The sequence below is a fragment of the Furipterus horrens genome, unplaced genomic scaffold (genome assembly GCF_987537825.1).
Source record: "Furipterus horrens unplaced genomic scaffold, mFurHor1.1.pri manual_scaffold_2, whole genome shotgun sequence".
NCBI lineage: Eukaryota > Metazoa > Chordata > Mammalia > Chiroptera > Furipteridae > Furipterus > Furipterus horrens.
This window is the reverse complement of record NW_028327172.1, coordinates 91,323,926-91,351,128: the sequence shown is the minus strand read 5'-3', so window position 1 is coordinate 91,351,128 and position 27,203 is coordinate 91,323,926. Positions and strand designations below refer to the sequence as shown.

General features: G+C 37.1%; 1 protein-coding gene across 3 annotated transcripts in view; it reads right to left on the bottom strand.

Annotated features, from left to right (window-relative positions):
* Window positions 1-27,203, bottom strand: part of ARHGEF12 (Rho guanine nucleotide exchange factor 12) — a 124,913-nt gene that overhangs the window by 53,789 nt on the left and 43,921 nt on the right. For all 3 annotated transcript variants that reach the window (XM_090266137.1, XM_090266138.1, XM_090266136.1), the window contains 4 exons: window positions 26,373-26,585; window positions 21,266-21,398; window positions 20,941-20,976; window positions 990-1,144 (listed from right to left, as the gene is read on the bottom strand). In XM_090266137.1, coding sequence (XP_090122263.1) covers window positions 990-1,144; window positions 20,941-20,976; window positions 21,266-21,398; window positions 26,373-26,585 — 537 coding nt within the window. The remainder of the gene's footprint in view (window positions 1-989; window positions 1,145-20,940; window positions 20,977-21,265; window positions 21,399-26,372; window positions 26,586-27,203) is intronic.

The following is a 27,203-nucleotide window of genomic DNA, read 5'->3' as shown; positions in this document are numbered from 1 at the left end:
GAAAAAAGGTAAAATATACAATATTGCCTCACTTAGAATAATTCCATGAAAGTCTAGCACCTACAGGTTTCAGCTAAGATTAACTAGCAACTAAGTTATATAATAATTATTTACAGTTTACAAACTATGTGGTATCTCTGAAATCATTTTCTTGATTCATAGAACCCTCCACCATTTTGGCTTTAAGAGTTTAATACTGGCAAATGAAAACCATCCTTCAAATCTGTTTGGTGCTTAAAAGTGTACTCCAAAACTTGTACTTCAAAGTTAACAGTGTACTCCCAAATTCATCTGTCTTTTTACAATAGTACCCACCAATCACAACTAGAACATTAGAAAACTCTAAGCCCAAACATCATATAGCCTTTAAATTGAGCCCTTCTCATAAGTAACAGTACTTTTGATTATCTAATTTGCCTATAAACCCTCCTTTCTGAGGCCAAACTTATAATGTCACCATGTCTTAATGTTATCAGGGACAAGAGTATATTTATTCAAATCATATTCTAAAGATAGTAGAGGAGGGTGGAAGGGAACAAGGGGGAGAAAATTGGAACTGTTGTAACAATATAATCAATAAAAAACATTAAAAAAAAATAAAGATAGTAGAGGATACAGCAGTCATGTCACATCTGTCACATAAATGCTTGGATAAAGATCACTGCTTTAGGATAAAGAAAGACCTGAATCCTAGTTTTCTCCCTATCATTTATCAGCTATATGATCTTGATTGTTCAATCACCTAAGCCATATCATTCTCATTTATAATCTCTGCACAAAATTAACTTAGCCTGAAAGTAAAGTGATACAGTAAATGTTGTCTCAATGATTTTTCAAGTTTTAAAGTTCAAGGATCACCTATATAAATTAATTTCCTTTGTTTAAAACAAAAGGCAAGCAGAAACTTTGAAGCAAACAGAAAGGCTCTGGGTATTTTTTGCTCTAACGAAACTCAATATATTTAAACAAGAAAAACTAATTAAACTTACCATTAATTACTTCTTGTCTTTTGATTTCACAAGGCTTTAGTCCTAATAACACTTCTCGGCTAACGAGCTGTTGCCAGTTGGGTGGATCTGTCTCTAAGTCATTTTCAAACTGTTCATCCTCACTTTGACTTTCTCCAAAACCTATGTTGTCAAACCTCATGAAGAAAGAAATGATGATGAATTCTATAAGAGGACATCAGGTGTACAATGGAAAACAGCACAAATCTTTATATTGTAAAGCAATCTGATAGATTGTATAGTGTTTTTTTAAAAATTTTTTTATTTGTCAATGATAGTTGACACACATTATATTAGTTTCAGGTGTACAACACAGTGATTAGATGTTTATATAACTTATGAAGTGATCACCCTCATAAGTCTAGTAAAATACCTATCTTATACCATATAGTTATTATGTTATTGGTTATATTCCCTATGCTGTATTAATATTTCCATAACAATTTTTTAACTGTCAATTTGTACTTCTTAATCCCTTCACTTTTTTCACCCATCAAACTAACCCCACTCTCATCTGGCAATCATTTATTTGTTGTTCAAATCTATGGAATTGTTTTGCTTTGTTTTTTGTTTCTTAGATTCCACATATCACTAAAATCATATGATACTCGCCTTTCTCTAATTTCACGTAGCATAATATCCTCTAGATCCATTCATGTTGCAAATGGCAAGATTTGATTTTCTTTATGGCTGAATAATACTCCATTGTATATATGTTCTATATCTTCTCTATCCATTCATCTACTGATAAGACACTTAAGTTGCTATCATATCTTGTTTACTGTTCATAATGCTATAATGAACATAGGGGTGCATATCTTTTCAAATTAGTGTTTTGGATTTCTTCAGATAGATACTCAGAAATGAAATTGCTGGGTAATATGGTAGCACTATATTTTATTTTTTGAGGAACACAATGTTTTCCATAGTGGTTATCAGTACACAAGGATTCCCTTTTCTCCACATCCTCTCGCAAACTTGCTGTTAGTATTTAATAATAGCCATTTGGAAGGGTGTCAGATGGTATCTCACTATAGTTTGAATTTACATTTCCCTGATGACTAGTGATGTTGAGCAACATTTCATATTAATAGATATCGGTTATCTGCATGTCCTCTCTGGAGAAATGTTTATTCAGATCCTCTGCACATCTTTTAATTGAAATGTAAGGTGTTGTTGGTTTTTTGGGGGGAGTGTATTAAGGTGTATGATTTCCCTACATATTTGGATATTAACCCTTTATATGATGCATTATTGGTGAATACAGTAGCCCCTCTCTACATCGCGGTTCACTTATTGCGGGATTTTTAAAAATATATTTAATTATTTATCGCAAATTTTTCACTATATCGCGGGATTTTGTGGTACTGTATATGTATGTTGTTAAAGTTACATTGGTTTAAGAGTGTAGAATATGTTTAAGAACATAAATAGAGTTTATAAAAGTGCGGAAAAGGTTAATAAGGGAGTGGGAAAGGTTAATAAGGGACTGGGAACGATTTATAAGTGTGTGGGAAGGGTTTATAAAGCCTTAAAATATATACAAATACTAAAATAAAGGTAAGGTTCCTACTTCGCGGATTTTCACCTATCGCAGGGGGGTCTAGAACATAATACCGGCGATAAGTGAGGGAATACTGTTTTTTCTCCCATTCAGTAAGTTGGCTTTTTGTTTTGTTGATAGTTACTCCCTTTGCTGTGTAAAAACTTTAGCTTCATGTAGTCCCATTTGCTTATTTTTCCTTTTGGTTTCTTTGCCTGAGGAGACACATCCAAAATCCTAATACAAAGAGTGATGTCAAAGAGTTTACTACCTATGTTTTCTTTTAAAGTTTTATAGTTTGGCGGTCTTACATATATGTCTTTAATCCATTTTGAATTTATTCTTGTATTTGGTGTAAAGTGACCCAATTTCATTCTTTTGCACATATCTTCCCAGTTTTCCTAATACCTTTTATTGAATGGGCCTGAGTTTATTTCGGTACTCTGTATTTTGTTCCATTGATTTATGTGTCTGTTTTTATTCCAGGACCATGCTGTTTTGATTACTACAGCCCAGTAGTATAGTTTGATACCAGGTAGTGTGACTCCTCCAATTGTGTTCTTCTTTCTTGAGACATCTACTCTAGGTCTTTGTGGTTCCATATAAATTTTAAGATTATTTGTTCTGGTTCTGTGAAAAATGACATTGGTATTTTGATATGATTGCACTGCATCTGTAGTTTGCTTTGGGAAGTACAAACATTTTAACGATGTTAATTCCTCCTATCTATGAGCACAATCTATCCTTTTATTTTTATCTTCTTCAATTTGTTTCTTCAAATGTCTTAGTATTTTCTGAGTATAGGTCTTTCAACTCCTTGATTAACTTTATTCCTAGGTATTTAACTTCTTTTTGATACAATTGTAAATGGGATTGTTTTCTTAATTTCTCTTTAGAAATACTAGTTAATAATTGGTATATAAAAATGCAACTGACTTATCTGAATATTAATTTTGTATTTTACTATTGTTACTGAATTCACTAGTTAGTTCTAATAGCTTTCTGACAGAATATTTAGGGATCTTTATATATAGTATCATGTCATCTGCAAATACTAACAGTTTTCCTTCTTTCCAAACTGGATGCCTTTTATTTCTTTTTATTGTCTGATTGTTGTGGCTAGCAATTCCAATACAATGTTGAATAAAAGTGGTGAAAATGGATATCCTTGTTTTGTTATTGATCTTAAAAACGTTCAGCCCTGGCTGGTGTGGTTCAGTGGATTTAGCACCAGCCTGCGAACCAAAGGGTCTCCAGTTCAATTCCCAGTCAGGGCACAAGCCTGGGTTGCGGGCCAGGTCCCCAGTTGGAGGCATGCAGGAGGCAACCACACATTGATGTTGCTCTCCCTCTCTCTCCCTCCCTTCCCCTCTCTCTAAAAATAAATAAATATTTTTTTAAAAAAAGAAAAACTTTCAGCTTTTCTTCACTGAGTACGTTAGTTGTGGATTTGACTTGTATGGCCTTTACGTTGAGGTCTGTTCCCTGTATCACAACTTTGCTGAGTTTTTATAAATGAAAGCTGAATTTTATCAAAAGATTTTTCTGCATCTATTGTTATAATCATAATGGTTTTTATCCCTCATTTTGTGTATGTAGTATGTAAACCTAAATGGTTTGCAGATACAGAACTAACCTAGAATGCCAGGAATAAATCCGATTAGACCATGGTACAGTACATAAACTTTTTACTTTACTCTTGAATTCTGAATTCGGTTTGCTAATATTGTTAAGGAATTTTGTATCTAGGTCCATCAAGAATATTGGCCTACAATTTTCTTTCCTTTATGTTGTTTGTCTTGTTTTGGTATCAGGGTAATGCTGGCCCCATAACATAATTCAGGGAGCCTTCCCTCCTTCCATTTTTTTTTTTTTTTTTTTTTTTTGGTTAATAGTTTTCAAATAGGTATTAATTCTTCATTGAATGTCAGGTAAAATTTTCCTATGAAGCCATGTGGTTCAGTACTTTTGTTTGTTGGGAGCTTTTCTGATCACTGATTCCATTCAACCTTGGAAATCTGTACATTTCTAAAAATGTATGGATACTTTCCAGGTTTTCCAATTCTTTATAAACATTTGTATTTCTGTGGTGTTGTCACTTTTCTTTCGTTTCTGATTTTATTTATTTGGCCCCCACCTCTTTTTTCTTTTCTTTCTTTTTTTCCTTTGTTGATGAGCTTGGTTAAGGGTTTACAACTTTATTTTTTTCAAAGGACCAGGTCTTGGTTTCACTGATAGTTTATACTTTTTTATTGAACTATATTTCATTTATTTCAGCTTTGATCCCTGTTTACCCCTTCCCTCTCTGCTCACTTTGGGCTTTGTTTATTCTCCTTTGTCTAGTTCCTTCAGATGTATAGTTAGATAACACTGGGGAACAATTTTTAACACAATTCCTGTTTTAGACTTAAATAGGCATGCTGATTTCAAAACTGCAGTTAGTTTTCTTCTATTACGTCGTTTTTTTTCTACAGCTTATCTTAATGCAACCACTCTAGGCTGGATTGTGCCTGAATCAAGGGAAGCACTAGTGCTCTCCTGTTGGCTGAGAGCAAACCTCCCTTGAATGGGTGGGGGAGGACCTCGGAGACCAGTGACAGGTTCATACTTGTCTAGGTTATTCAGTTACACATGAGACAGTGTGGTGAGAAGTTGTGTGTTGCTCTATTAGTGAATCATATTCCGAAGTGTAGTCCAAGTTCTTGTCTGTATACAAGGACTTAGCAGAATTTATTTTTTTATTTGCATTATGTACTTAATTTCCTTTCCTTCGGATCATGTCTGCCTCTGCTATTTCTCGTCCTAAGTGCCTAAACAATCCTGATTCATTTTGTTCTACCTGTGGCAATTTTACCATTCCCAAAGGACAAACATCAGCACATTTGCCAGGCAAGCCTATTTTGCATATTTTAAAGTAAAACTTGGTGACCAAGATAAGACTTGGGCCCCTCACAAGATGTGCAAGCAGTGTGTCAAGTTTACGAATGTGGATGAAGAGAACACATGATAAACTGGCATTTGGCATACCTATGGTTTGGCGAGAGCCAGAGATCATTCAAGTGACTGTTAGTTTGTATAGTGAAAACATCAGGATATAACAAGAAAAAAAACGTAGAATAGAGTATCCTAGTCTACCATCAGTTAAATGCCCAGTGCCTCACTCAGCTGAAATCCCAGGGCCAGTTTCATTGAACTACCCTCTTTTGAAAAACAGGAGTATGGTGAAGAACTAAGTGACAGTAACGAAAACTATGAAATTGAAGATGACTCAGTTCGTAAGGGATTTGATCAGTATGAGCTGAATAATTTGGCACGAGATTTGTGACTATCCAAAAACGCTTCAGAACTCCTAGCACCAAGGCTGCACAAGAAAAACTTGCTTGAAAAAGGAGCGAAGGTATCCTACTTTTGATCAAAAGAAAGTGCATTTCTGCAGTACTTTTGAAGTGACAGTGGCTTTGTGTATTGCCATAACATACATGGTTTAATGGAGGAATTCAGAATTCCAATCTAGAATGTAACTGAATGGTGACTGTTCATCGATAGCTCAAAGCGGAGCTTGAAGTGTGTCCTCCTCCACAATGGTAATTTATTTGGTGCAGTACAATTGGCCATTCAGTTTGTTTTCATGAAGAATATGAAGACATAAAGTCATTGATCTGTTGCAATATCACAAGCACAACTGGATCATCTGTGTTGACCTTAAAATGGTCTGCTTCCTTCTTGGTCAGCAATGCGGGAACACCAAGTATCCCTGTTTTCTGTGTATGTGGTACAGCAGAGCTTGTGAGAATTGAGTGGAGTCAAATTGGCCTCCAAGATCTAACCTCAAACTTGGTGATCCAAACATTCTACATGAGCCACTTGTTGACAGAAAGAACATTATATTCCCACCTCTGCACATAAAACTGGGTATCATGAAGCAATATGTTAAAGCTTTGCCAACTGAAGGAGACTGTTTCAAGTATCTCATTTTGGCATTTCCTAGCATGTCGTTTGAAAAGATGAAGGCCAGTGTGTTTGATGGTCCACAGATTCAGCAGCTCGTTAAAGATGAACATTTCATCAGGACAATGTCAGAACTCCAAAAAAATGCTTGGTTGTCATTCAAAAACTTCATCAAGGACATTTTTGGAAATACACAAGCATAGAATTACACCGAAATTGTCCAGAAACTCTTGGAGAGCTTCAAAATGCGTGGTTGCAACATGAGTATCAGGGTGCGTTTTTCTGCATAGCCATCTTGCCAACTTCCCAAAAAACCTTGGTGCAGTCAGTGATGAGCAAGGTGAATGATTCCATCAAGATTTGAAGGTCATGGAGGCATGGTATTAGGGTAGATGGGATGTACATATGATGGCTGACTATTGTTGGAGCAGCAGGTGAGATTATTCACAGGCTGGACACTCCAAGAAAAGCTATAAGCGTAAATTTTTACCTTAATATGTGTTTGGTATCAGAAGTTTACTACTTTTACACAATTTGACTTACAGTAATAATATATAGCCTTTATATGAATAACTCTAAATAAACAGTATATTCAGGTAATTTTTTATTGTCCTTTGTATGTACATTTTGCATGATTTTTGGGACAAAGGGAGGGTATCCTGTACCTTAAAATGTTGATGTGATAGAGAAAAACTGAGGTCATTATTGGATTCAGATGCCAAAAGTTAGTCAAAAACAAGCATCAGATCTAACTCATCGAAAATTGTGTTTCCCAGTGTAATTTACTTGAGATTTTTTGTTTGTTTCTTGTGGTAGGCTTGTATTGCTAGAAATTTCCCTCTTATAACTGCTTTGCCTGTGCCCCATAGATTTTGGTCATTATTTTCATTTTCATTTGTCTCAAGGTATCTTTTGATATATTCCTTGATCTCACTGTTAATCTCTTCATTGTTTAGTAGCATTTTAGTTAGCCTCCACGTGTTTGTGTTTTTCAGTTTTCTTGTTACTAATTTCTAGTCTCGTATTACTGTTATCAGAGAAGATAACTGACATTACTTCCTTCCTTAATTTATTGAGACTTGTTTTGTGGCCTAACATGTAGCTTGTCCTGAGAAATGTTCCATATGCACCTGAGAAGAATGTATATTCTGCTGCTCTGGGTTGTAATGTCGTAAACATATCAATTATGTACATCTTATGTAATGTATCATTTGAGGCCACTGTTTTCCTTGTTGATCTGCTGTCTGGATTATATATTCATTGATGTCAATGGGGTGGTTGAGGTCCCCTACTATTATTGTCTTACTATCAAATTCTCTGTTTATGTCCATCACTATGTGTTTTATACATTTAGATACTCCTACACTGGGTGCATAGATGTTTACAGCAGTTACACCATCTTGTTGGATTGATTCCTTTATCATTATGAAATGCCCTGTTTGTCTCTTGTTACAGCACTTGTTTTCAATTCTATTTTCTCTAAGTATTGCTACACTGGCTATTTTTTTTTTTCATTTCCATTTGTAGAAATGCCTTTTTCCATTTCTTTACTTTCATACTGTGTTGTGCCTTTAGATCTACCGTGGGTCTCTAGGCATTATATGTATCAGTCTTATTTTTTTATCCATTCAGCCACCCTATGTGTTTTGCTCGGAGCATTTGGTTAATTTACATTTAAAGTAATTATTCATAGCTATGCAGTTATTGCCATTTTATTAATGGTTTGTTTTTGCATTTCCTCTCTGTTTCTTTCTTATTCTCTTATTATGTTGATGACTTTCTACAGTGTTATGTTTAGATTCCTTTCTTCACTGAATATCTCTTACAGATCTTTGCTATGCGGTTATCATATGCTTCATCTATACCAAGCTATGTTTATAAGAGTCTATTTTAAGCTGATGGTCACTTAATACATTCTAATGTCATAACAATTTTTACTCACCCCCTTCACATTTATGATTTTGTCATTATTTTTAATATTCTTTCATGTGTCTTTGTGTGTATCCCTCACTTGATTGTTGTAATTACACACGATCTTCCTACTTTTGCCTTTTCTACTATGTTCTAACTTTCTGCTTTTACTAAGTGTTTGCCTTTGTGAGAAAGTTTTTCTTTTCTATATCTTCTTTAATTTTTTATTTTTATTTTTTCTACTTATATAAGTCCCTTGAACATTACTTGTAATACTGGTTTATTGGTGATGAAATCTTTTAGCCTCTACTTGTCTGGAAAGCTTTTTCTCTCTCCTTTGAATCTAAATGATAGCCTTGCTGGGGAGACCAATGTTAGTTGTGGGTCTTTGCTTTTCATCACTTTGAATATTTTGTGAAAATCCCTTCTGGCCTGCAAAGTTTCTGTTGAGAAAACAGCTGGCAGTCTTACAGGAGCTCCCTTGGGCATAACTATCTGCTGGCTGTGTTTAAGATTCTCTGTCTTTTACCTTTGGCATTTTAATTACAATGTGTCTTGGTGTGGGCCTCTTTGGGTTCATCTTGTTTTGGATCTTTCTGTGTTTCATAGACTTGCATGTCTATTTCCCTCACCAGGCTAGGGAAGTTTTCAGTCTTTATTTCTTCAAATAGGTTTTAATCCCTTGCTCTCCCTCTTCTTCTGGCATCTGTATGATACAAATGTTGGTATACTGGTTGTTGTCCCAGAGGTCCCATAAACTATCCTCACTATTTTTAATGTTTTTTTTTTTCCTTTTTGCTATTCTACTTGGGAGTTTTCTGCTACCTTTTCATCCAGATCAAAGATTTAATGCTCTTCTTCATCTAATCTGCTGATTCCTCTAGTGTTTTCTTCATTTTTGTTACTGTACTCTTCACTTCCAACTGGTTCATTTTAAAGCTTTCTATCTCCTTATTTATGTATCTAATCTCTGTCCAAGTTCTCATTGAGTTCAGCTATTCTTCCCCTAAGGTTGCTGAGCATTCTTATAACAAGGGTTTTGAACTCTGTATCTAGTAGATTCTCTTCATTTTATTTAGTTATTTTTCTGGAGTTTTGTCCCATCTTTTCTTTCAAAACATATTTCTTTGTCTCCACATTTTGGCTGACTCTCTATTTGTGTCTATGTATTAGGTAGATCTGCTATGTCTCCCATTCTTGGCAGAATGGCCTTATATAGTAGGTATCCCACAGGGCACACTTGCACAATCTACCTGTCCATCTGAGCTGGGTGCTCTCAAGGTATCTCCTGTGTGGGTTATGTGTTTCCTCCTGTAAGAGTTGAGTCTCTATTGCTTTTGGTACATCAGTGGGTGGGAGTGATCTTAGGCTGACTAGCTTTAAGGGATGGCCACGACTACATCAAAAGAGTTGTTTTGCAAGGGCAAGGCTGATCCCATGGAATGGGAGTTGCTTTAGCAGGACTACAGTGGCAGCTGAATCCACCCATCTGATTTGTCATAGGTACAGCTGGTAGAGTGTTGTTCTGGTGTGGTCTGAAGGCAGCTTGGGGTACGTTTGTTGGTTCTGTAGCCTCTAAGGAGTGGCTCTTGTGTCAGCCCCTGTATATGCCCGGTGTGTGCCACCTGGTGGGAGCTACAAAGTAATCTGTGGTTGGTATCCTCTTGTGCTAGAGTTGGGAGGGACTTGGAAGAGGTTATGCTGAAACACAGGTCAGCTATCAACAATGCCAGGCTCGGAGTTTCAAGATGGTAACAGAGTAGGTGGATATTTCTCACATCTCTTGCAAGGACAAAACTGGAAATAAAACTAAATTGGGGAACATCCACCCTGAATTGCCAACTGAAGACTATCTGAAGAGGAAACGTTCAACCAAGGATAGGCCAAAACCACCCTGAGACTGGTAGGAACGGTGAGGTTGAAAAAGGAGCCAGCCCTACAGGGATATATTGGCTGCGGGAGGTTCCCCCTGAGAATTTAAGCCTAGACCCCAGCCTGGAGTGCCAGAGTTGGGATCAGCTACCCATGTAACATCAGTGGTGAAAGGCACCAGGGTTTCTCAATGCTAAGAAGAGATGGAGCCCGCTGGAAATAAAAGTCACACTTTTTAAAGGGCCAAAGAACAAGATTTTTGTTCACAGTGACTCACTCTGGGATCTGGCAAAAAGAGGGCGGTGAGAACAGGAGTAACCTGAGAGGAGTTTGGAGTGGGAAACAGGTGGGAGACATGTGAAAGCACCTACAAAGATCCCCGTACTGAGTCATCCCCATGATACTTCAGCAGCGATTTTACTGAGAGGAGCACACCCTTCCCAGAGGCACCAGCCTGGGGAAAAGTAATTACCCAACCCTCTGGGATACGATTTGCCTCATCCTCTTGGATACCACTCACCCCACCCTCTGGAATACTGCTCACTCCACTCTGCATCCTAACCCTGGCTAAGGATCAAGGGGTGTCAGTGACTAGCTTTGTGATGGGGCCATTCCCTCCACTTTTCCAGAAACTTGACTGGCATGTCCCCCTCACAGGAGAGCTGAAGGAAATACTCTTCCTGTTTCTGGCAAACCCCACCTCTGGGATCTGAAGGCCCCTACCTGAATGCCTACAAGGGGCTTTGCCCTGCAAAGGTCAGGGAAATAATCCAGGACAGTTACAGATGCGTAGCTCTGAGGTGGGGGGAAACACCCATCATCTTCCCGGAAGTTTGAACATCACCTCCCCATCACATGAGATTCAGGGGTTCCATCCTCCCAATTCCTCCAAAAGCTCTTTCAGAAATAGCCTTTTCAGTGACTGAGACTGACAGCAAACAGGCAGGGGAAGATGGATCCTGGAGTGTCTTGAATATATGTTGACCTATCCCTGGGCTCTACACTGGTAAAGAGCAGCTTGGTCCCTCCCATGTACAGCCAGGCCCAGCAGAGGAAGTCACAAACTGTGGATCACCTATAGCTTCCAAAAGGTTGCTGAGGGCCAGACATGGACAGCATCTGACATTGACTTGCACCAGAGAACCTCATTAAAGGCTCGGAACTAGCACACTAAGTGGCCAGTTTCAGAAACACTGGAGTAGGATCTAAAGAAAGAGCCTAACAGGCACTGAACTCTGTTAGAACAAACTCAACTTTGGTCTCTTTCATTATTTTATTATTTCTTTTTCTTTCTCTTTTTTATCCTGTTTGCTTTCAAATTTCTTATTTTTCTCTTCCCTTCTCTTTTTCTACTTTTTAAATTTTTTACTTCTATTTTTTTCTTTTGTTTTCCTATTTTCCTTTTCCTGTTCTTTATTCTTGTTTTTTTCTCTTCCTTGTTTCCTTTTATATTCTTTTCTCCCCCTTTTTCTTCTCATATTCCTTTTTCCTTATTATTATTTTCTTATTCTTTATTATTTTGTTATTATTTGGGATTTTCCTTTTTCTATTTTTTTCTTTCGTTTTGTCAGCACCTATAAAACAGCTTGCAGATGTAGTCCAGGTCGAGCCTCACAATCAGCCAGTCTGAGATCCCACCCACAAATGAGCCAACAACGACCAAGACCCAATTACAATAGGAGAGTCCACATAAATCCACCCGAGGGACGACAGTCCTAGAGCATCTAGCTCAGGAGATCAAGGAGACTACACCAATGGGTTCCACAGAACAAGAACTACATAAGCCATCCCAAGAGGATTGTGCATCATAGCAGTTATATCTAATACATAGAAACAAATGCAAAGAGACAGCTAAAATGGGGAGACAAAGAAACAACCCCCAGATGAAAGAAAAGAAGGAAACTCCAGAAAAAGTTAAATGAAATGGAGGCAAGCAATTTATAAAACACAGAGTTCAAAGTAATGGTTATAAGAATGCTCAAAGAACTTAGAATATCAGCATAAAATAGGGCACAGATCATGAATAAAAACCACTCAGAAATATAGAATGCAACATCTGGAAAGAAGAATACACTAGAAGAAATTAAAAGTAGGTTGAATGAAGCAGAGGATCAAATCAGCTATTTGAAAGACAAGATAGAAAAAAATATCCAATCAGAGCAACAAAGAGAAAAAAATAATTAAAAAGAACAAGGATAGTTTGAGGGAACTTTGGGACAACATGAAAAGTAAAAATATCCACAAGACAGGGGTACCAGAAGGAGAGTTAAGTGAGCAAGGGACAGAAAATCTGTTTGAAGAAATAATGACATGAAAAGGACTTTAACCTGGTAAAAAAAAAAAAAAGTCATACGAGTTCTGGAAGCACAAAGAGTACCAATCAACATGAACCCAAAGAGATCCACACCAAGACATAACATAATTAAAATAGCAAAGGTTAAAGATAGAGAGAATCTTAAAGGCCATGTAAGGGGCAAGGTAATTGGTGACTCTCAAACCAGTAGAAAATAATTAGCAGCAAAGGACAAATGTAATTAGAGGGTCTCTGAGCCAGTTAACAGTATTACCACATTTACAAATTAGGAAGGGGGCATTCTGCAGCTCAGCACAAATGCTTCTGAGAACAAAGGGGAAAGATACTCATCACCAAACTCTGGGAAATAGGACTGTGTAGCTAGGCAGCCCAGCAAACAAGTTAGGGAAATTTCAAAGGAAAGCTGGAGACAGATCTATAACCAGATCACACTCAGTTAATTTAGTTAATTGTGTTAGATTTTAACTCCAGAGTATCCAGCATGGAAAAACAGAGAAGGAGAAGGAGGGGAAGGGGGGAAGAAGGGTTTACTCATGTTAGGATAAAAGCAGACTGCTCTGTGTATTGGCGCGCACCTTTGATTTGGGTTTTTGGCTGCACCCAGAGCTGCAGATTTGTGAATAAACAACTGCCTTGGTTACTGCTGAAGTCCTGTGTCTCGGTGTTTTTATTGTGAGCGTTTCTCACAGCAGCAAGAAAAAAAACAGTTACCTACATGGGAGTTCCCATAAGGCTGTCAGTAGATTTCTCAACATTAACACTTCAGGCAGAAGAACTGGCATTAAGTATTCAAAGTAATGAAAAGCAAGGACTTGAAACCAAGACTACTCTATCTAGCAAGGTTATCATTTAAAACTGAAGGCAAAATACAGCTTCCCAGATAAATAGGCTAAAGGAGTTCATCACCACCAAACCAGAAATACAAGAAACGTTAAAGGGACTGTTTTAAGAAGAAATGGAGAGAGAGAGAAACATGGGTATAAAGAATGAAATGTCAAAAATAAGTACCTATCTATAATAACCTTAAATGTAAATGGATTAAATGCTGCAATCAAAAGACATAGGGTGAGTGAATGGAAAAGAAAATGTGATCCCCATATATGCTGTCTATAAGAGACCCAACTCAGAACAAAAGATAGGAACAGGCTGAAAAATAAGAGATGGAAAAAACATTCCTTGCAAATGGAAATGGAAAAAAAAAAAAAAGCTGGGTTAGCAATACTTATATCTGACAAAAAAAAAAACAAAACAAAAAAACAACAAAAAAACACTTCTAAACAAAGGCCACAACAAGAAACAAAGAAAGTCACTACCTAGTACTAAAGGAATTGATCCAAAAAGAGGAAATAACCCTTGTAAACATATATGCACACAGTATAGAAACTCCTGAATAAATTAAAACTCTTGATGGACTTTAAGGGAGAGATCAACAGCAATTCAATCATGTTCGGGGACTTTAACACCCCACGGCCATCATTGGATAATCTTCCAAGATCAGAGGAGTTCAGGCGCCTTCAGGCTGGTATGGCCTTAGTGGGTAAATGTTCCAGATATAAAAATGAACAAAGAAACAACTACCTAAAACAACAAGCTAGACCAGATGTATTTAACTAATATTTATAGAACATTTCATCTCAAAGCAGCAGAATATACATTCTTCTCAAGTGCACATGAAACATTCTAAAGGAGAGACCACAGGTTAGGACACAAAATAAGTCTTAAAAAATTCCAGGAGACTGAAATATCAAGCATATTCTTAGATCACAATGGCATGAAACTAGAAATCAACTACAATTAAAAAACTCAAAAAAACACTGAAATACATAAAGACCAAATAGCACGTTATTAAACAATGAATGGTTACCAATAATATCAAGGGAAAAAATTAAAAATTACCTGGAAACAAATGAACACAGAACAACCCAAAATCTATGGGGCACAGTAAAAGCAGTCCTGAAGGAGAGTTTGTACCATTTACAAGCCTATCTCAAGAAGCAAGAAAAATATCAAATAAGCAATCTAACCCTATACCTATAAAAACTAGAAAAAGAATAAGAGAAGCCCAGAGTAAGCAGAATGGAGGAAATAATAAATATGAGAGCAGAAATAAATGAGAGTCTAAAAAAAAAATAGGAAAAATCAATGAAGAGTTGGTCTTTTAAAAGATAAAAAATATTAATGAACCTTTAGCTACACTTATCAAGAAACAAAGAGAGAAGACCCAAATAAAATCAGAAAAAAAGAGAAGTAAAAAATGACATCAAAGAAATACAAAAAATTATAAGAAAATACTATGAACAATTACATACCATCAAATTGCACAACCTGAGTGAAATGGGCAAATTCCTAGAAACATAACAATCTTTCAAAACTCAATCAGGAAGAATCAGAAAACCCGAACAGACCAACAATGACGAATGAAATTGAGCAGTTAATTAAAAAAAACTCCCAGCAAACAAAAGTCCTGGACTGATGGCTTCACAGGTGAATTTACCAAACATTCAAAGAGGAATTAACACCTATCCTCCTCAAACTATTCCAGAAAATTCAAAATGAGGAAATACTTGGACGAGCTCTTCTTATGGGGCCATCATTATTCTAACTCCAAAACCAAATAGAGACACAATAAAAAGAAAATTATAGGCCAATATACCTGATGAACATAGATACTAAAATCCTCAACAAAATGTTAGAAAACCAGATCCAGCAATATATTTAAAAGATCATACGCCATGATTAAGTGGGATTTATTCTGGGGATACAAGGTAGGTAAAAATCTGAAAATCAACAAATAGGACACATCACATAAATGAAATGAAATATAAAAATCACATGATCATATCATAGATGCAGAAAAAGCATTCAATAAAATCTAGCACTCATTTATGATTAAAAAAAAACACCTCTCAGCAAAGTGGGAATAGATGGATCACACCTCGACATAATAAAGGCCATATATGAAAAACCTATAGCTAACATCATAATAAATAGGCAAAAACTAGAAGTGTTTCCCTTAAGATCAGGAACAAGACAGGGATGTCCACTTCCACAGTGACCAGACAAGAAGAAATAAAAACATCCAAATTGGAAAGGAGGCAGTAAAACTGTCACCATTCACAGATGATGTGATGATGCACATAAAAAACCCTAAAGGCTCCACCAGAAAACATTTATATCTAATAAATGAATTTGACAAAGCAGTAGGATACAAAATCAATATCAAGAGATTGGCTTTTTTATACACCAATAATGAACTCTGAAAGAGAAACTAAGAAAACGATCCCATTTACTATTGCAACAACAAAAAAATAAGGTAACTAAGAATACAGATAGCCAAGAAGAAAAAAGACCTGTACTCAGGAAACTATAGGACATTAAAGAAAGAAATAGCAGAAGATACAACTAGTGGAAGCATATAGCATATTCTATTCATGGATTGGAAGAATTAACATCATTAAAATGTCCATATTTGCCAAAGCGATCTATGGATTCAATGCAATTCCTATTAAAATACCAATGACATACTTCACAGTTCTAAAACAAATATTCCAAAAATTTATATGGAACCAAAAAGACCCCAAATAGGCTCAGCAATCTTGAGAAAGAAGGACAAGGTTGGAGGGATCCCAATACCGGATATCAAACTACACTACAAAGCTAATTAAATAAAACAACCTAGTACTGGCACAATAACAGGCACATAGATCAATGGATCAAAACAGAGAGCTCAGAAATCAACCCAGACTTTTATGGTCAATTAATATTTGACAGAGGAGTCAAGAGCATACAACAGAGTAAAAACACTGTCTTTAATAAATGGTGCTGGGAAGATTAAACAGATATGTGCAAATAATTGCAACTAGACCACCAACTTATACCATACGCAAGAATAAACTCAAATTTACAAAAGATTTAAATGTAAGTTGAGAAACCATAAAAATCCTAGAAGAAAAAATAGGCAGTGCAATCGCAGACATCTCTTAGAGCAATGTTTTTGCTGATATGTCTCACAGGGCATGGGAAACAAATGAAAAAATAAACAAGTGGGACTATATCAAACTAAAAAGCTTCTGCACAGCATAAGAAACCATCAACATAGCCCTGGCTGCTGTGGCTCAGTGGATTGAGCATTAAAAAAAAAAAAAAAAAGAAAAAAAAAGAAACCATCAACAAAATGAAAAGGAAATCCACTGTATGGGAGAACATATCCATCAATGAATGACACACATGATAAGGGATTAATCTCCAAAATATATAAAGAACTTATACACCTCCACTCCAGGAAGACGAACAAATTAAAAAATAAGCAAAAGACTCAAATAGACCTTTCTCCAAAGAGAACATACAGATGGCCAATGGACTTAAAAAATGCTCAACATCACTAATCATCAGAGAGATGTAAATTAAAACTACAATGAAATATCACCTCACACCTGCAGAATGGCTACTATCAATAAATCAACAAACAAGAAATGCTGGCAAGTATATGAATTAAAGGGGACCCTAATACACTGCTGGTAGAAATGCAGACTAGTGAAGCCACTGTGAAAAAGAAGTATAGTGTTTCCTCAAAAAATTAAAAATGGAACTGCCTTTTGACCTAGCAATCCTACTTCTGGAATGTATCTTAAGAATTCTCAAACATCATTTTAGTAGAACATATACATCCCTATGTTCACAGCAGCATTATTTACAACAGCCAAGACCTGGAAACAGCCCAAGTGCCCATCAGTAGATGAGTGGATAAAAAAGATGTGGTACATTTCCACAATGGAATGCTATGCAGTTGTACAAAAGAAGGAACTCTTACACTTTTCAACAGCATGGATGGACCTGAAGATTATTATGCTAAACAAAATAAGCCAGTCAGAGAAAGACAAATATCATATGATCTTATTAATATGTGAAATCTAATGAACAAAATGAAATAGTAAAGTTTATTAATTATGCTGTTACAGTTGTCCCAATTTTTTCCCCTTTGCTCCCTTCTTCCAGGTACCACACTTCTCTCCAGCAATTCCACACCCTTTAGTTTATGGCCATAGGTTGTGTAAGTTCTTTGGCTTCTCCCTTTCCTATACCATTCTTAATATCCTCCTGTCTACTTTGATCCTACCGATTATGCTTCTGCACCATTTCCCCAATTTTTTCCCTTCCCTCTCCCAACTGATAACCCTCCAAATTATCTCCATACCTATGATTCTGTTCCTGGCCTGGTTGTTTGTGTTGTTTATTTGTTATTGTTTTTTACATTCAGTTGTTCACAGCTGTTGGTTTGTTGCCATTTTAAAGTTAATAGTTTTGATCTTCTCTTTCTCAAATAAGTCCCTTAAACATTTCATGTAATAATGACTTGGTGATGACGAACTCCTTTAGCTTTACCTCAACTGAGAAGCATTTTATCTCCCCTTCCATTCTAAATGATAGTTTTGCTGGATAGAGTAATCTACGTTGTAGGTCCTTGCTTTTCATCACTTTAAATACTTCTTGCCAGTCCCTTCTTGCCTGCAAAGTTTCTTTTAAGAAATCAGTTGATAGTCTTATGAGAACTCCTTTGCAGGTAACTCTCTGCTCTTTTCTTGCTGCTTTTAAGATTCTCTATCTTTCACTTTTGGCATTTTAATTATGATGTGTCATGGTGTGGTCCTCTTTGGGTCCAACTCGTTTGGGGACTTTCTGTGCTTCCTGGACTTGTATGTGTATCCTTCAGCAAATCTGGAGAGTTTTCTTTCATTATTTTTTCAAATAAGTTTTCAATTTCATTCTCTTCCTCTTCTCCTTCTGGCATCCCTATGATTCAGATGTAGGCACGTTTAAAGTTGTCCCAGAGGTTCCTAAGCCTCTCCTCATTTTTTGCATTCTTGTTTCTTCTTTGTGTTCTGGTTAAATGTTTATTTCTCCCTTTTCTTCCAAACTGTTGATTTGAATCCAGGCTTCTTTCCCTTCACCATTGGTTCCATGTATATTTTTCTTCACATCACTCTCTGCAATCTTCATTTCTTCTTTTATTTTTTTTTTTGCTGAACTGTATGAATTCTCTGAGCATCCTTATCACCAGTGTTTTGAACTCTACATCTGATAGGTTGGCTATCTCTGTTTTGTTTAGTTCTTTTTCTGAGGTTTTGGTCTGTTCTTTCATTTGGGCCATATTTCTTTGCCTCCTCAACTTGGAAGAAACAATAGTTTGTTTCTATGTATTAGGTAGAACTGCTTTTACTCCCTGTCTTAGTAGTGTGGTCTATGTAGCAAAGGAACCTGTAAATTGTGTGGGGTGGAGCCTTAGGTAGTTGCCAGGGTGGGGCTATCCATTTCCCCACTCTGTGGCTCTGTTTTTGGTGAAAGGCCCAGAGAGGGGATAATGCTGCTACCTTTCTTCTGGTGATTTTTCCGGCTCACGCCCTGTCTACAGTAACTTCACCCACTTCCTGTATGTGACTTCCATTTACGGCCCTGGGGTTTGTGTATGTTCTAAGACCATATGGGCCCTTTTAAGCACTGAAAATTGGGCAGTGTCTTCTGCTGCCCCAATCGTGACTGCTTTTTACAGCCAGAGGTAATGGTTGTTTACCTTCTAAGAGCTGAAACCCTGGGCTGTGCGTTCTGGCCTGGGGCTGGAATCACTCACTCTCAGGGTATACCTACCAATTTTTATTCACCACATGTGAATGTGGGACTGTCCCACCGCTGTCTCTTGTCCAGGCTACACCACCTCTCTACCCTATCTCCGTGACTCTGCCCCTCCGTCCAATCTGGATGAATGTGGCTTCTTTAAATCCTTGGTTGTTGGACTTCCATACAGCTCAATTTTCTGACGGTTCTGTTCATCTGCTTTTGAGATCTGGTTGTAATTCTTTCTATGATTGCACGAGGAGGCAAAGTGTGTCTACCTACATCTCCATCTTGACCAGAAGTCCTAAAATTCCTTACTTCATATAGACATTGTAACCTTAATTTTCAGTTTTTCCTTATATTAATTAAACAATGTAAATAAACATCATTGCGTTTCACGTAGCTACTATTAAATTCATATAAGTAATTAAAAAAGAACAATAGTGCCAGGCTTCAGATCCTTTGGTGGCCCCCTTGATGTGAACCTAGGTCAATGGCCACTTGTGCTAGGCTTGTGGTCAGTTAGTTGAAGCTACTTTCCAAGCCAAACCTGGGCTATCTGATGGGAGTTACAATGCAAGTTGCGACAGATTGCTGGTTGCACTGCACTTGGGGAGTCTGAACAAGTGGTAGAGGGCATGCCGTGGCCAGCCCCTGGTTGTCTGGGCTTTGGAGACCCTTGAGAGATTTTAGGAAAGTCCACAGCATGAGCTAACACAGACTGTGTGGAACAGCTGCTGGAGGTGACTCAGGGTGGCATGTAAGTTGGGTGTGGTGGGGTCTGAGTCAATCAACATGTCCAGAAAAACAGTGTTAGCCAGGTTAATGAGGAGCACAGATTTGGAGCCAACCTAAGCCTGCCAGGTAAGTGTGTGTGTGTAGGGGAGTGGTCAGCAAAGTAACAAAAGAGCACTTCTGTACCCAGAGAGCATTGTTCTGACCTCTACCCCTCCAGCTCTCACCCATAAACTACTTAATTCAGTTCCTTCCCATATGGCCTTGCACTTTGTGAGTTGCTGCTCCTGTGCTGGTGCCCAGAGGGAGGGAATTCATGAGGGAGTCAGCCCACAGGTCTCTCAAGAGGAATGTCTCGGACTCCAGAAGCCCTCTGCCTCACTCAGATGCAATTCCTAGATGTTATGGGAATTCCTGTCAAGGAAACCCAGTGTGGTGCTGTAGCCCCTCATTCCTCAGGGGAGACCTCCACAACTGACATATCCCTTCTGATTCTTAATCACCCTACATCGGTGTGAGACCTGCCCATTTCACAGCTCTATTCCTCCTATCACTCACAACATGGCTTCTTTCTATTTTTAGTTATAAGACTTCTAAGTTCAGCTAGTTTTCAAGTGGTTCTAAATGATGGTTATTCTGTAATTTAATTGTAATTTGATGTGGTCACGGGAGGATGCAAGCAGAGCATTTACCTACTCTACCATCAAGTTCCAAGCCTCTTTTCCTTTAAAATAGGACATCAGGGGAAAATATGAATTTCTTAAAATATGCCTCTAGTGGCCCTGTCTGGGTAGCTAAGTTGTTTAGAGAATGGTCCTGATACACCAAGGTTGCAGGTTCGATCTCTGGTAAGGGCACACACTGGAAGCAACCAATGAATGCATAAATAAGTGAAATAACAAGCCAATATGTGTGTCTGTATGTCTCTCTCTCTCTCTCTCTTTTTCTCAAAATCAATGGAAAAGTATGCCTCTATTAAAAGCTATTTTAAAATTACTTACTTTCGAAAGGGCTTTGGTGTCCCATGTTCAGGTACCCTAAAACAATGGAAAATAGTCAACATAAAAACAAAATATAATCAAGAAGTCTATCCCAAATACTCAAAACTGGGTTAAACGACAGTTGGCTGATAATTATTCTAGATATTGTAAGATGAATATCAAACTAAAAAACCTATTCAGTACCTATCTAATACCACCAATATAATTTCTAGTTCCTTCCCAAAAAAACACATGTGGTAAAAACTCTACAGAATATAGGGATACTATACAATCAAAAAACTTGAAGCAATGTCCTAAACTTAAACCTAAATTATCACTGGATTACCTTTCTACTTCCCATTCCTCCTCTTGCACCTGATCTAATGGAGAAGGCAGAAAATCAAAGATGGTATTGGAAGTACGAGATATGCCATCTAAGGAGTCTCCAGACGCTGGTGTTTCTCCAACTTGCTTTGATCCTAGAAAGACAAATGTCACACATTCAATTCATATTAATACTTAATATTAAGATGATGACAAAAAAAATATTAGTCCCAAAAACTTCAACCTAATCCATAGTCACATTCATACTTAAACAACTGTGGGTTAGCTAGAACCAAAGTTCAAGTCTATAAAATTTTAAAATACATAAAAATATAAATAGGAAAATAGATATTAAATAACTTTTAAAATTCAACACAGGACATGGCAACAACTCAGAACATATGAGAAAAAAACATTCTTTTATCTTTTTCTACCCCCAATCTTTTTCAATCAAATTTCAGATATTATGGTGATCCAACAACAAATAATAACTTCATATTTCTTTTACCTAATTCATTATCTTTAGGTAATATCTATTTCTTCCTCCTATGAAGATATTGCTCATTTATGCTTCCTACCTTCCCTCTTCCCCCATTTCCCCCAATATTTGATAATTACATTATGATTACTAGTTGGGTTAGCCCTGGCTGGTTTGGCTCAGTGGATTGAGCATCGGCCTGCGAGCTAAGTGTCGCTGGTTCGATCTTCCAGTCAGGGTACATCAGAGAAGGAAAACTCTGACTCCAAAAAACCTCCGCTGCCTTGCGGCATACCTCTTCAGGGGAAAGGCTAAGGGAGTAAACCCCGACAGAAAATCCGGAGCCGGAGTCCCTAAGGCGGTTTGACGTTGTAGTCAACATCGGCAACTCCTGCGGCGCACCTGAAACCAAGCTGTATTGACTCCGTCTTTCCCTTGGACCCTTCAGCTGCGAAGAGAGGGGGGGTCTGCTGCATGGGCAACAGCAGACCCTCCATATCACCCTGCCCAGGCTCTGTAGCTTCAGCTTCACTGGAGAGGACACTCCAGCGTCATCGCAAGATGTCGATTCAACACGGGAGGAGACAGATACCGTGTCACTCCCGAGTCGGACTGCACAGCCATTCTCGGCGGTGCAGATAGACTCTTAAGAAGCTACACCATCGTCTCTCGAGACAGACGGCTGCCGACGACTAGTTGGGTTATTGGTTTTTACCCAAGTTTAAACAATATAATTATATCCATATTTTTGTTCCATCAAGAAGTCAGTATCTTAACTCTCTTCTATGTCAGATTAGGTATTTAGTGTACATATCCTTAGTTCTACTTATATTATTTTCCTTTTACCTTCATTTCTTTTAACTACAATTTTACTTTTTTTACATTTTCATTCTGATCTGCAGCCACAACTACATATTTTATGCTTTCCCTAAAAGGCTTATTCTAAATGTCTAAAAACCAGTAAGATGCTTACATTATTAGGACAGTATGTATATTATGACAATATAAAACATACATATACCTATTATTTCTGCCCGGTTAATAGGTAGGTATGCTAGTTAGGATTATACTCTCTTTACTTCTAGCCCAGTAATATAAAATTCCTGGGCCACTTGAAATAAAAGATTTATTATAATAAAGTCTTATACTCTCTCAATTACTTTAAAATTATGCCACTTTTTATTTTGCTTCGTGTTTAAAATCATGACTTAACCTTCTGAACAACTGTTTTTCTCAATGCTTTCCTATTATTACTGTCAAAGTAATATAGTTTTATTAAGTCTCAAACTTTTTCATCTGCTCCATCATACAACAGTATGTTTAAAACTGCTTAAAATCCTCCTCTTGTTTATTATCCTTATGTTTTTGCATTCAAGTCTGGAACAGCTGCTCCCTTGGTCTGTGATACAATTAGCATCCTAGAACTGCTCTTCACTATTTTTCTGAGTTATTTCCACTTTTTCCCGGCTCTCATGACATTTTCTTTCTTAATGCTTCTTTCATTTTGCTGAGAATAATTTTCAAGTAAACGCTACATTTAAGTTCGACTCTTAATTCTGGCATATTTGAAAATGTCTTTATATCTTTCTTCATATTTTATGAAGAGTGGGAATGAATACAGAACTCTTAAGTCCAATACCATTTTCTTTCAGCAAGTTGAAGGCATTGCTCTTTGTATTCAAGCACCTAGTATTAATAATGAGAAATGTGATGCAGCATAACCCCCATGTTCTCTTGAAAGATTTTTCCTTTTATCTCTGGTGCACTGAAATTTCCAAAGATACTTTAGGTATGGATCTCTTATTTTTATTATTATTCACTGTAATTGGTTCCAAGTGAGCCATTTCTATCAGAAAATGTGTATTCTTTTCGTCTCTGGGAAGCTTTCTTCTGTCATTTCTCTAACTGCCTCTTCTCAATTTCCTCTACTGATGTTTTGTGAAAGAGACCTCTGTAGTGATTCTCTAACATAATTCTCGTCTCTTTAATTTCTATCTCTTGGTATTTATAATATATATTCTGAAGTATTTTCTTGATTTTATTTTTAAGGACTATTTTTTCTTTAAATATTGGTAGTGATAGCAGTTTGAAAATATATCCACAAATTCTTTGATCGTTATCTCTTCAGGGATGGAGCCTAATTCTTCTATCTTTGAGTGTGGACTAGATTTAGCAACTTCCTTTTAACTTGCTGAAGTGACAGTATGCGCCTACAGAAACTAAAGTTATCAAAGACATTGGGCTTCTTTCTTGCTCTCTCTTTGGATCACCCTGGGAAAAGGTAGCTACTACATCATGGAACACTCAAGTAGTTCTATGGAGAAGCCCATGTGGTAAGGAACTGAGGCTTCAGGCAAGAAACTAAGACCTTTCTGCCACCAGTCAGCCACCTGCGTGAGCATGGAAGCAGGTCTCCTGCCCTTAGCTAAGCTTTCAAATGACACCTTGACTGCAACCTTATGAGAGACCCAAAGCCAGCACTGCCCAGCTAAGTTACTCTTGAGTTCCTCGCCCACCGAGAATTGTGAGATAATAGATCTGGCTGGTGTGGCTCAGTGGATTGAGCACCAGCTTATGAACTGAAAGGCTGCAAGTTCGGTTCCCAATCAGGGCACATGCCTGGGTTGGAGGCCAGGTCCCCAGTTGGGAGTGTGCAAGAGGTAACAAATTGATGCTCCTTTCACATATCAATATTCCTCTCCCTTTCTCCCTCCCTTTCCTTCTCTTTAAAATTCTTTTTAAAATGTGAGATAATGTATTCTGTGTTAAACCACTAAGATTTGGTGTAATTTATCACTCAAGAACTGATAAATAATACAATAATTATTGTACTATATGTAGTAGTTATATTAAAACTATTTTTTGTCTCCGAATGCTTTTTCATATCATCCTATATAATAATTTCTTTACTTTTCCCAAGTATACTATCGAAGAGATATTTTTTCAAGTTCTTGTCTATTATCAAAACTATTGTTTTCTGTTAGTTTTTTTGTTCATTTTATATTCTCTTTTTTGTACCACAATCTAATACACTTGGCATTATATATTATCTTAGATTTTGACTCTAACAAGCATATTTTTCCAAGAAAGTAGTGCTGTTCATATTTAAATATATAAGACCTTGTATAATGGATGATCTGGCTTTTTTTGCTGCTATATGTAAGTAGATCCATTTTAGTTGGAGTTCTCTGAGCAGGGTGAGTCCATAGCATTCCTAATGCCAGGCTTTAGGTTCCCAAATGTTAGAACTCAAAGACAATCACATCGCAAAGAACTTAATTCTCCCTATACAATTCATTCAACTTCCCTAAAACAGAGAACACTCATTTTTTCTGGTACATAAATGACAGACTATGTATATTCTACAATGCAAGGATCAGAAGCTGCTGACATAATTGTTTTTATTACAGACTTTCAATTTATTCATTATTTTCAGCTTTCCTTCTTATTCATGTACTTCATAACACATTCCTGCTCTGAGACTAAAGTCTCTATAGGCTTCTAATGGGTCCCACCTTGAACTCCCGAAAGAAATCATGGGCTCCAGTTTCCTTTATGTTGTTTTATCCATCAAACCACTATTGTCCTCTTTCAGTCTCCCCAAAATCTGCTGAAATCTCTTATTTGTTGATAACATCTTATCTTCCTCTACTTCCTTTCTCTTCATGTTATTTATTACCTATCATGTTTGTATTTCAATAAGATATGGGAGACATGAATTAATGTATGTACATAATCCAACATCTTCAGTATTCTCTATCAGACAAAACCTCTATATTTTTCTCCAAATGTCACCCGTACTTCTCTGTCTTAATGAAAAACCTGCCTATCCCATGGGGAGGCTACTTCTTCTGTGACAGCCCTCTCAAATAGAGACATATGTTTATGTCATATACTGTGTACTTTTGGGTAGAAATGGGATGGACAGCCTTCTTCTTCCTCAATACTATTTTTAGACCATTACCTAGCTGTCTTATAGAAATCTCCTTGCTCCACTGAGGGCTTCACTGTCTGAATATTATCACGTTTTCCTTCCTCACAACAATCATCTGGTAACACTGAACCTTGGGCAGCTGGATCAAAATTTTCTTCTCAATGCCCTTATCACACGAGGTGACCTCAAAACCCATATACATATTAAACTATTCTAACTCCTGTCTCCTTGGTTCTTTACCTTCTTTGTCTCTGGCAACTGCCTCAATGCCACCTCATTGAACACTCCCACAGCTTAATCCTTGATCTTGTCATCACTAGAAATTGAACTGCCTCCCAAATCACTAATACAGACAGGCATTCCCTTTTCCAACTAAAACCACTTATTCTCCCAGCTCACGTGCTTAAGAAACTCATTAATACAAGTATAAAGAAATATGGTAAGAAGCTTTTTTCCGAATTATTTACAATTACTTCATATCTTTCTTTAAATTCCATTGTTCTTTTCACCAAAGCCTCATTCAGTAAGTATTTTCCGAATGGATGAGAACTTAAGAATTATCATTCACATGAGTTTTTTATTAGTTGTAAAATATTAAAATATTAAAACTAAATTTAACTGGGATTCAGTCTTGATTAAAATAACCTGCCACTTTATTTCTTAGTTGTATTATTGCTTTAAAATCTCAACACTTAATTGAGTTGAACTTCAGCTCACCCATATCATTCTCTTTCCCTCCTTCCTGGGAAAGAGTGGCCACTGAAGTCATAAAAGACATGGAATTCGCTGGCAGGTATCCGATGTCTGATCCTTCACTTGCTAACCCACTCTGGCGTAACTTAGCAGAGTCCTGAATGTCAGGACTCACAGATGAGGGTGTTGATAAATGCTTAGGGTGGCGCTGCTTCTGTAATTCCATGGCTCTGCCAACTGAACAGAAAGAACAGTAAAAAATTTGTGTTTCAAAACAGCTAAAAAAAGATGATGTAAAAGATCTAGAAAAATGTCTAAAACCCAGTAGGCCCTAGAAAAATATAAGGTTAATTATTACCCAGAGTGAGAAAGAATGGAAAGTAAATAAAGAAAAAAAAAATGAGAAAGGCAAAGGAAGGTAGAGGAAGAAGGAGATGGAAAATGGATAAAAAGAAAAGAGAGAGTGATGGTGGAAGATAAGGAGAGAGAGGAAGTAGAAAAAGATGAGTCATGAGAAAAGAAGTTGAGGAGAGCAATTGTAAGTGGAGGAAGAGGGAACGCTGAGACAAAGATACATATGGAACTGTGCTCATTTGTAACAAGAGGAAGATGGAGCCTTTTAGCTCTGTGAGCTCTCTGAAGCTCCCATTTGCCCCTGACACTCTTAACTTCATCATCACAATATGCCTCAGAGACCATTCAGATTAGTGTTTATCCTGCTCATTATCGCTGTGTACATCAGTCACCATAAGAAACTAAAACCTTTCAGGCCATCCCATTCTTCACAGCACTGCACATCCTCACTTAGCTTTATAGGTCACTAATCCTAAAATTCTTCCTCCCTTAATTGCAAAA